Source organism: Procambarus clarkii, chromosome 34 (genome assembly GCF_040958095.1).
Source record: "Procambarus clarkii isolate CNS0578487 chromosome 34, FALCON_Pclarkii_2.0, whole genome shotgun sequence".
NCBI classification, from domain to species: domain Eukaryota; kingdom Metazoa; phylum Arthropoda; class Malacostraca; order Decapoda; family Cambaridae; genus Procambarus; species Procambarus clarkii.
Genome location: NC_091183.1, coordinates 16,374,310 through 16,385,865, shown reverse-complemented (window position 1 = coordinate 16,385,865; position 11,556 = coordinate 16,374,310). Strand labels below are relative to the sequence as shown.

General features: G+C 53.0%; 2 protein-coding genes across 2 annotated transcripts; one reads left to right on the top strand and one right to left on the bottom strand.

The window, feature by feature from the left end:
- The first annotated feature begins 932 nt into the window (after positions 1 to 932).
- LOC138371015 (uncharacterized) lies at positions 933 to 3,430 on the top strand. Its single transcript, XM_069335655.1, has 4 exons — positions 933 to 965; positions 1,094 to 2,468; positions 2,759 to 2,933; positions 3,301 to 3,430. Exons 1-4 carry the CDS (start codon positions 933 to 935, stop codon positions 3,428 to 3,430), a joined length of 1,713 nt encoding a protein of 570 aa, XP_069191756.1.
- A 1,695-nt stretch (positions 3,431 to 5,125) lies between these two features.
- On the bottom strand, positions 5,126 to 11,329 carry LOC138371014 (uncharacterized). Its single transcript, XM_069335654.1, has 4 exons — positions 11,261 to 11,329; positions 9,824 to 10,618; positions 8,923 to 9,562; positions 5,126 to 5,997 (listed from the first exon to the last, which is right to left on the bottom strand). Exons 1-4 carry the CDS (start codon positions 11,327 to 11,329, stop codon positions 5,126 to 5,128), a joined length of 2,376 nt encoding a protein of 791 aa, XP_069191755.1.
- Positions 11,330 to 11,556: the final 227 nt, after the last annotated feature.

Here is an 11,556-nt window from a genome sequence, read left to right as displayed (position 1 = left end):
GAAAGAACCCCTTAGATCATGGATCGATACCAGTAACTTCCCTGAAACTCACGCCTTGTATGATCCTTCTAAAAAGGGTGTTTTAGGTCTTTTAAAGTCAGAGGTTTCAGATAGACACACATCCTTGAAGTTGTAGCTCTCAAGCCCAAAATGTATAGTTTGCTGTTGCACAACAATTCAAATTCCATTACCGCTAAGGGTATCCCCCGCGCTGTGCAAAGATCCTTAACTCATAGACATTTTAAAGAAACCCTACAGAGTAATGGAGTAGTAGATACTTTCCAATACTACCAAATTAGGAATTTAGAAGGGCAAATGGTCACCACCCATAATACTAAGAGGGGTTTAAGTGCATTTGATGATAAACGCTATTACCTAAATAAATACAAAAGCCTAGGCTATGGTCATCCAGACATACCACCTGAGCCCCACCCATCCACCTCAACCCAAGGGGTGACCGCTGGAAGTGAAAGTGATGACTTCATCGAGCCACAAGGGGAGGAAGGGCAACACCCTTCCAGTGAGAGTGAACGCTATGACGACAGTAGCCCCCTAGGAGAGGAAGAAGAACCACAACACCCCTTTCTCCCTCTGGATGATGACTCATCGTCATCATCACCCCAGGAGGGGGAGGAAGACCCCACAACAGACCTGTGGGCACGGAGGAGGGGTCTAGTTAGACAATATTATGGGGGGAATTAGATTACGACTACGTTTAAGCCACTATGTACTTTTGTTAATATATTGTATAAAACAAGTGTTATTTCTTTTCACAATCTTTTATTTTGAGTATATATATATCCTATATAGCTCCGGACATATATGCACATAGTCCTGGAGGGGCCATTCAGACTTGTTCAAATAAATATATCCTTAATTAGTCCTATATAATGACGTAGTGTTTAAACGGAGATACCCAGAGTAAGTGAAATATGGCGGGGACTGACCGTAGACTACAATTTGAGGTGGGTCTATCTGTCACCCCGCCTCTGATTCCTTTGTCTGATAAGTGGGCCTATCTGGCTCCCCGACTCTGATTCCATTGTCTGATAAGTACCTCCCATTGTTTGTTAAGTGCCCCTATCTGGCTCAGAATATACTACTTGCTGCCACACTGACAAGCGGTGCTGCCACACTTACAAGAGGTATTGTGACACTGACAAGTGCTACTGTCACATTCACAAGTTGTGCTGTCACACTGACAAGCGGTGCTGCCACACTGACAAGAGGTACTGTCACACTGGCAAGTGGTACTGTCACACTCACAAGAGGCACTGTTACACTGACAAGAGGTACTGTCACACTGACAAGAGGTACTGTCCCACTGATAAGAGATAATGTCACACTGACAAGTGGTGTTGTCACACTGAAAAGAGTTACTGTCACACTGATAAGCTGTGCTCTCACACTGACAAGCGTTAATATCACAATGACAAGTGGTGCTGCCACACTGATAAGCGGTATTGTCACATTCACAAGTGGTACTGTCACATTGACAAGTAGTGTTGCCACACTGACAAGTGGTACTGTTACACTGACAATAGGTACTGTCACACAGACAAGTGGAACTGTTACCCTGACAAGAGCTACTGTCACACTGAAGAGATGTACTGTCACACTGATAAGTGGTACTGTCACACTGACAAGTGGTACTGTCACACTGATAAGCGGTACTGTCACACGGACAAGCGGTGCTTCTACACAGATAAGAGGTACTGTCACACTGACAAGTGATACTGTCACACTGATAAGCGGTACAGTCACACTGACAAGCGGTAATGCAACACTGACAAGAGGTACAGTCACACTGACAAGTGCTACTGTCACACTGATAAGTGGTACTGTCACACTGACAAGTGATACCGTCACACTAACAAGAGGTACTGTCACACTGACAAGCGGTGCTTCCACACAGACAAGAAGAACTGTCACACTGACAAGAAGAACTGTCACACTGACAAGATGTACTGTCACACTGACAAGTGATACTGTCACACTAACAAGAGGTACTGTTACACGGACAAGAGATACTGTCACACTGACAAGAGGTACTGTCACATTGACAAGCGGTACTGTGACACTGACAAGCGGTATTGTCAAACTGACAAGTGGTGCTGTCTCACTGTCAAGTGGTACTGTTACACTAACAAGTGGTGCTGTCACACTGACAAGTGATTCTGTCACAATGATACGAGGTACTGTCACGCTGACAAGAGGTACTGTCACACTGACAAGTGATACTGTCACACTGACAAGCTGTACTGTCACACTGACAAGAGGTACTGACAAACTGACAAGTGATACTGTCACACTGACACGAGGTACTGTCACGCTGACAAGTGGTGCTGTCACACTGACAAGTGATTCTGTCACAATGATACGAGGTACTGTCACGCTGACAAGAGGTACTGTCACACTGACAAGAGGTACTGTCACACTGACAAGAGGTACTGTCACGCTGACAAGAGGTACTGTCACACTGACAAGAGGTACTGTCACGCTGACAAGAGGTACTGTCACACTGACAAGAGGTACTGTCACACTGACAAGTGGTACTGTCACACTGACAAGAGGTACTGTCACGCTGACAAGAGGTACTGTCACACTGACAAGAGGTACTGTCACACTGACAAGTGGTACTGTCACACTGACAAGAGGTACAGTCACACTGACAAGTGGTACTGTCACACTGACAAGAGGTACTGTCACATTGACAAGTGAACTGTCACACTGACAAGTGGTACTGTCACACTGACAGGTGGTACTGTCACACTGACAGGTGGTACTGTCACACTGACAAGAGATACTGTCACATTGACAAGCGGTACTGTCACACTGAGAAGCAGTACTGTCAAACTGACAAGTGGTACTGTGACAATGACAAGCTGTACTGTCACACTGACAAGAGGTACTGTCACACTGACTACCAAACAGTTAGTAATTACATTAACAATCTGTGACACTGACAGTAACAATATTAGTCATTGTAGTTAACTGTCTTGGTGATATGATATTTATGGTCAAGAGTTATTGATTAGGTTGATGTAGTCCTTAGTGACAAAGTGTTAATGTAATAATTACTGATTTGATTTGTTACTGTGTGACAATGTTAACGAAATTATTCATTTTATAATCAACACTGTACGCTAACACACAAGTATAACACTGTAATATAACTCAACACAATAATCATTGAGTAACAATATAATCACAAGTGTCACCTTGACACAAAACTCAATGACTAACTTCTAACTCTTCCACTGGTATCACACTTATACCAAAGACTGTGACGTAATACAGGGTCACGCAGACGGCTGTAAAGACACTTATAGTCCCCTCGACCAATTTACTCACACCTGCTACAGGTGATAACGAGATAACCACAGGTCAGATGGTTGATCTTAGATCAACACAAGGAAACACTATTTAAAGCAGAGAAATATTTGTACTCACTTTAACTAAAGACTGGCGTGTCACTGACACCTTGCATACATACAGCGAAGGACTGTAGACGCTCTGATGAAATACTCCAACTATCTCCGCATGTTGTAACTGTTATGGCCCCCTATTTTAAATGTTATGGGGTATGCAATTATGAGTCACGGTCTCCCCGTTTAACTGTTAAGAGGGAGTAACCTTCAGCATCACTGGAACACATAGCATGGCCAAATATATATCAATATTCTAGGAGAGTGAAAGGCTAGCAACAAATATTACACTTTACTGGCATTAATCTATATCGACAATATTAAAATAAAACATTCCACTGATATCACACACTATTACTTTATATCCAGCTTCTCAATAACTGGGCATGATACATCAAATATAGGTCTTGAAACTGGATCAATTAACACTAGCTGACACCAGGAACTTCCTTGGCGCAGTGGAACACTAGCGCCTATATTCTGCTAATACCAGGGTGGTGGTGTCACTACCAATAACACATGAGGAATAAGGTAACCAAATCACATAGAGCACCATGGCCTTACTTAAGTTCCTCAGAACATTACCTCACAAAGACATATAAAACCCTCAACCACCTGATATACATAATAGACAACAGCAGAAATGATTCATATAAATACATACTGTTACATGAGAATAAATCTAGCAGGCACACTACCCAAATAAAGTCACAAATCACGGACCAAAACGCTAACAGGTCTGCTCGCCTGGAGAGGTCAGAGAGTAGTGGCGCCTTGAGCCAACCTTGTCGCGAGGCGACACTGTAACCAACTCCAATAAGTCAACTGACCTTCAACTTTCAAACCTCTCTTGCTCATTTACAACATAAACCCACTCAGGAACTTCTAATTTAATATACAACTAATTAAGAGTATAATGCACAACCTTACATAATGCTATATAATAATAATTCAATACGTTAAACAAATTATCATGAAATACAAAATAAGTACACAAAGAATCCGCATGGATACGAGATGGTAACACTGGTGCAGTCGGTACATCACAGCGGGAGAGGGGAAGGGGGGGGGGGTAGGATTCAACGACATTCACCAACTGTTATACATACACGTACAAAGATTTAAAATATATTAAATATATACAACATGTGTATCAAAAGATTGTCTAAGTGGTAAACATTTCACAGTACCATATTTTCATTAAATGTCATGACAATGGGACAATGCAAGGTACAACACTAAAATGGAAACTACTCAGTATACATATAAATAATATATCTGGAAACTAAATGTATACTTTCTCCAACATGGTCTACATAATGTTACCTACACAGCATTTATGTAGCATTGCATACAATAAGCATACAAGGATTTTTTTCAAACTCCATGACATTAGGCTACTGCTAAAACTAGACATCATATCCACAATTACATGACATACAACTTTGATACAGAATCAATATAGACTTGCAAATGTATGTCGCACATTGACAACACATAAAGCAAGAATAATATATGGTAACATAAGATTATATCATAAACACAATATTCGTGATACAAGGCTATCAGCCAAGATATGACTGTATAGTTTGAGCACACTCATATACCAGTCTCAGTATGATCATACTGGTGCATGCGTGGTCATAACAGTAACATGCGAGCAACAGAAGTAGACACAGGGTTGTTGGTGCAACAACTCAAGCAAGGACCTCATGTGGTAACATGCAAGTAACACATGGTGTACACTGGGTGGCTGATGCAGGTTGATAAATCAGGTGCACCATAGCGGCTACAGCTGGGTGGCGGGCAACAGCTGGGTGGCAGGCAACAGCTGAGTGGCGGGCGACAGCTGGGTGGCGGGCGACAACTGGGTGGCAGGCAACAGCTGGGTGGCAGGCAACAGCTGAGTGGCGGGCGACAGCTGGGTGGCGGGCGACAGCTGGGTGGCAGGCAACAGCTGGGTGGCAGGCAACAGCTGAGTGGCGGGCGACAGCTGGGTGGCGGGCGACAGCTGGGTGGCAGGCAACAGCTGAGTGGAGGGCGACAGCTGGGTGGCGGGCGACAACTGGGTGGCGGGCGACAGCTGGGTGGCGGGCGACAGCTGGGTGGCGGGCGACAGCTGGGTAGCTGGCTACAGCTGGGTGGCAGGCAACAGCTGGGTGGCGAGCAACAGCTGGGTGGCAGGCAACAGCTGAGTGGCGGGCGACAGCTGGGTGGCGGGCGACAGCTGGGTAGCTGGCTACAGCTGGGTGGCAGGCAACAGCTGGGTGGCGGGCAACAGTTGGGTGGCGGGCAACAGCTGGGTAGCTGGCTACAGCTGGGTGGCAGGCAACAGCTGGGTGGCGGGCGACAGCTGGGTGGCAGGCAACAGCTGAGTGGAGGGCGACAGCTGGGTGGCGGGCGACAGCTGGGTGGCGGGCGACAGCTGGGTAGCTGGCTACAGCTGGGTGGCAGGCAACAGCTGGGTGGCGGGCAACAGCTGGGTGGCGGGCGACAGCTGGGTAGCTGGCTACAGCTGGGTGGCAGGCAACAGCTGGGTGGCGGGCAACAGCTGGGTGGCGGGCGACAGCTGGGTGGCAGGCAACAGCTGGGTGGCGAGCAATTGCTGGGTGGCGGGCAACAGCTGGGTGACGGGCAACAGCTGGGTGGCGGGCAACAGCTGGGTGGCGGGCTACTGCTGGGTGGCGAGCAACAGCTGGGTGGCTGGTTACAGCTGCGAGGCGGGCAACAGCTGGGTGGCTGCAAACAGCTGGGTGGCTGGCAACAGCTGGGTGGCGGGCAACAGCTGGGTGGCTGGCAACAGCTGGGTGGCGGGCAACAGCTGGGTGGCGGGCAACAGCTAGGTGACGGGCAACAGCTGGGTGACGGGCAACAGCTGGGTGGCTGCAAACAGCTGAGTGACAGGCAACAGCTGGGTGGCTGGCAACAGCTGGGTGACGGGCAACAGCTGGGTGACGGGCAACAGCTGGTTGGCGAGCAACAGCTGGGTGACGGGCAACAGCTGGGTGGCTGGCAACAGCTGGTTGGCGAGCAACAGCTGGGTGACGGGCAACAGCTGGGTGGTGGGCAACAGCTGGGTGGCGAGCAACAGCTGGGTGACGGGCAACAGCTGGGTGGCTGGCAACAGCTGGGTGACGGGCAACAGCTGGGTGACGGGCAACAGCTGGTTGGCGAGCAACAGCTGGGTGACGGGCAACAGCTGGGTGGTGGGCAACAGCTGTGTGGCGAGCAACAGCTGGGTGACGGGCAACAGCTGGGTGGCTGGCAACAGCTGGGTGGCTGGCAACAGCTGGGTGACGGGCAACAGCTGGGTGGCGGGCAACAGCTAGGTGGCTGCAAACAGCTGGGTGGCAGGCAACAGCTGGGTGGCTGGCAACAGCTGGGTGACGGGCAACAGCTGGGTGAAGGGCAACAGCTGGTTGGCGAGCAACAGCTGGGTGACGGGCAACAGCTGGGTGGTGGGCAACAGCTGTGTGGCGAGCAACAGCTGGGTGACGGGCAACAGCTGGGTGGCTGGCAACCGCTGGGTGGCTGGCAACAGCTAGGTGACGGGCAACAGCTGGGTGACGGGCAACAGCTGGGTGGCAGGCAACAGCTGGGTGGCGAGCAACAGCTGGGTGACGGGCAACAGCTGGGTGGCTGGCAACAGCTGGGTGACGGGCAACAGCTGGGTGACGGGCAACAGCAGGGTGGCGGGCAACAGCTGGGTGGCTGCAAACAGCTGGGTGGCAGGCAACAGCTGGGTGACGGGCAACAGCTGGGTGACGGGCAACAGCTGGGTGGCTGCCAACAGCTGGGTGGCGAGTAACAGCTGGGTGACGGGCAACAGCTGGGTGGCTGGCAACAGCTGGATGACGGGCAACAGCTGGGTGGCTGGCAACAGCTGGGTGACGGGCAACAGCTGGGTGACGGGCAACAGCTGGGTGGCTGGCAACAGCTATGTGACGGGCAACAGTTGGGTGGCTGGCAACAGCTGGGTGACGGGCAACAGCTGGGTGGCTGGCAACAGCTGGGTGGCTGCAAACAGCTGGGTGGCGGGCAACAGCTGGGTGACGGGCAACAGCTGGGTGGCGGGCAACAGCTGGGTGACGGGCAACAGCTGGGTGGCTGGCAACAGCTGGGTGACGGGCAACAGCTGGGTGGCTGGCAACAGCTGGGTGGCTGCAAACAGCTGGGTGGCGGGCAACAGGTGGGTGACGTTCAACAGCTGGGTGGCTGGGAACAGCTGAGTGGCTGCAAACAGCTGGGTGGCAGGCAACAGCTGGGTGACGGGCAACAGCTGGGTGGCGGGCAACAGCTGGGTTGCGGGCAACAGCTGGGTGGCGGGCAACAGCTGGGTGGCGGGCAACAGCTGAGTGGCGGGCAACAGCTGAGTGGCGGGCAACAGCTGGGTGGCAGGCAACAGCTGGGTGGCGGGCAACAGCTGGGTGGCGGGCAACAGCTGGGTGGCGGGCTACATCTGGGTTGCGGGCAACAGCTGGGTGACGGGCAACAGCTGGGTGGCGGGCAACAGCTGGGTTGCGGGCAACAGCTGGGTGGCAGGCAACAGCTGGGTGACGGGCAACAGCTGGGTGGCGGGCAACAGCTGGGTTGCGGGCAACAGCTGGGTGGCTGGCTACAGCTGGGTGGCGGGCAACAGCTGGGTGGCGGGCAACAGCTGAGTTGCGGGCAACAGCTGGGTGGCGGGCAACAGCTGGGTGGCGGGCTACAGCTGGGTGGCGGGAAAAATCTGGGTGGCGGGCAACAGCTGGGAGGCGAGCCACAGCTGGGTGGCGGGCTACAGCTGGGTGGCGGGCAACAGCTGGGTGGCGGGCTACAGCTGGGTGGCGGGCTACAGCTGTGTGGCGGGCAACAGCTGGGTGGCGGGCTACAGCTGGGTGGCGGGCAACAGCTGGGTGGCGGGCAACAGCTGGGAGGCGAGCCACAGCAGGGTGTCAGGCAACAGCTGGGTGGCGGGCGACCGCTGGGTGGCGGGCAGCAGTTGGGCGGCTGCCAACAGCTGGATGACGGGCAACGGCAGGGTGGCAGGCAACAGCTGGGAGGCGGGCAACAGCTAGGTGGGTGGCAACAGCTGGGTGGCTGGCAAAAGCTGGGTGGTGGGCAGAAGCAGGGTTGCAGGCAACAGCTGGGTGGCAGGCCACAGCTGGGTTGCAGGCAACAGCTGGGTGGCGGGCAACAGCTGAGTGGCGGGCAACAGCTGAGTGGCGGGCAACAGCTGGGTGGCAGGCAACAGCTGGGTGGCGGGCAACAGCTGGGTGGCGGGCAACAGCTGGGTGGCGGGCTACAGCTGGGTTGCGGGCAACAGCTGGGTGACGGGCAACAGCTGGGTGGCGGGCAACAGCTGGGTTGCGGGCAACAGCTGGGTGGCAGGCAACAGCTGGGTGACGGGCAACAGCTGGGTGGCGGGCAACAGCTTGGTTGCAGGCAACAGCTGGGTGGCTGGCTACAGCTGGGTGGCGGGCAACAGCTGGGTGGCGGGCAACAGCTGAGTTGCGGGCAACAGCTGGGTGGCGGGCAACAGCTGGGTGGCGGGCTACAGCTGGGTGGCGGGAAAAATCTGGGTGGCGAGCAACAGCTGGGAGGCGAGCCACAGCTGGGTGGCGGGCTACAGCTGGGTGGCGGGCAACAGCTGGGTGGCGGGCTACAGCTGGGTGGCGGGCTACAGCTGTGTGGCGGGCAACAGCTGGGTGGCGGGCTACAGCTGGGTGGCGGGCAACAGCTGGGTGGCGGGCAACAGCTGGGAGGCGAGCCACAGCAGGGTGTGAGGCAACAGCTGGGTGGCGGGCGACCGCTGGGTGGCGGGCAGCAGTTGGGTGGCTGCCAACAGCTGGATGACGGGCAACGGCAGGGTGGCAGGCAACAGCTGGGAGGCGGGCAACAGCTAGGTGGGTGGCAACAGCTGGGTGGCAGGCAAAAGCTGGGTGGTGGGCAACAGCAGGGTTGCAGGCAACAGCTGGGTGGCAGGCCACAGCTGGGTTGCAGGCAACAGCTGGGTGGCGGGCACTAGCAGGGTGGCAGGCAACAGCTGGGTGGCGGTCAACAGCTGGGTGGCGAGCAACTGCTGGGTTGCAGGCAACAGCTAGGTGGCGGACAACAGCTGGGGTGGCAGGCAACAGCTGGGTGGCGAGCAACAGCTGGGTGGCAGGCAACAGCTGGGTGGCTGGCAACAGCTGGGTGGCTGGCAACAGCTAGGTGGCTGGCAACAGCTGGGTTGCTGGCAACAGCTGGGTGGCTGGCAACAGCTGAGTGGCGGGCAACAGCTGAGTGGCGGGCAGCATCTGGGTGGCGGGCAACAGCTGGATGGCTGGCAACAGCAGGGTGGCAGGCAACAGCTGGGTGGCTGGCAACAGCTGGGTGGCAGGCAACAGCTATGTGGCGGGCAACAGGTGGGTCGCTGGCAACAGCTGGGTGGCTGGCAACAGCTGGGTGGCGGGCAACAGCTGGGTGGCGGGCAACAGCTGGGTGGCGGGCAACAGCTGGGTGGCGGGCAACAGCTGGATGGCTGGCAACAGCAGGGTGGCAGGCAATAGCAGGGTGGGGGGGGGGGGCAACAGCTGGGTGGCGTGCAGCATCTGGATGGCTGGCAACAGCTGGGTGGCTGACAACAGCTGGTTGGCTGGCAACAGCTGGGTGGCTGGCAACAGCTGGGTGGCTGGTAACAGCTGGTTGGCGGGCAACAGCTGGGTGGCAGGCAACAGCTGGGTGGCAGGCAACAGCTGGTTGGCGGGCAACAGCGGGGTGGCTGGCAACAGCTGGGTGGCGGGCAACAGCTGGGTGGCGGGTAACAGCTGGGTGGCGGGCAACAGCTGGGTGGCGGGCAACAGCTGGGTGGCGGGCAACAGCTGGATGGCTGGCAACAGCAGGGTGGCAGGCAATATCTGGGTGGGGGGGGCAACAGCTGGGTGGCGTGCAGCATCTGGGTGGCTGGCAACAGCTGGGTGGCTGGCAACAGCTGGTTGGCTGGCAACAACTGGGTGGCTGGCAACAGCTGGGTGGCTGGCAACAGCTGGTTGGCTGGCAACAGCTGGGTGGCTGGCAACAGCTGGTTGGCGGGCTACAGCTGGTTGGCAGGCACCAGCTGGGTGGCAGGCAACAGCTGGTTGGCGGGCAACAGCTGGGTGGCAGGCAACAGCTGGGTGACGGGCAACAGCTGGTTGGCTGGCAACAGGTGGGTGGCTGGTATTACTTAGCTAGTTCGCAGAGCTCGTGTTGCAAGGTAAAGTGATATAATTTCTGGTCTAGGGCAAGTTTACTATCAATAAACAAAAATCAACACCAGAGTGCACCTATGTAAGACAGAAATATAAATTTAAAAGATCAGGTGAAATAAACATGCACATACAAATTTATACAATATTATATAATTATTAAACAAAAATTATTATGCACGTTTTTAATATTAAACAAATGGTATTCACTTCAGTAACACGAGAGAATTAACTGACTTTAAATATATAAGAAAATCTCCGCAGACAAACATATGTACCCTACGAAACAATAAAACAGAACAAATGACTTATCAAAACGAAGTATCCCAGATGATGGTCTCTCAACTTCTGATGCTCAAGGGCACAAAAACCACACTTCCCCCCTCCCTCAAGGGATGGCAGGCGATTAATTTATATAATTTACAAATAATTAAATGAGAAATGTAATCGTGCTAACACAGACATAAAATGAAATAAAATATAATTCTCAACATGCAAATGGCATTAATAAAAATACAATAAATGTATATAAGATAAATATTAAGGTATGAATTATTAAAGGGGGTGACATCTGGCCACTCCACCAGTGAATACGTCTGGCAAATACTTGCCCACCAAGCTTACAGGCCCCGTACCTGTGCACTTGAAGTCTACTTTAACCAAGCAATCCACGTCCTCAATTGACGTTGCCATGTCCAACTACACTTTTCAAAAAAGCATACACATATATATGAAGAAACATAATTAAATAATTTATTTATTATGAAATATTGTGAGTATCCAACTAGGGATACGTAACATACCCTCTCCTCCGAGAAAAAAAAATTGCAATTGAGTGAAGATCAACGGCATTTTTTTCTGAAAGTAAGAATGTAACAAATAAAATGTAAATTTAAAATAAACATATCCCATTATTATGT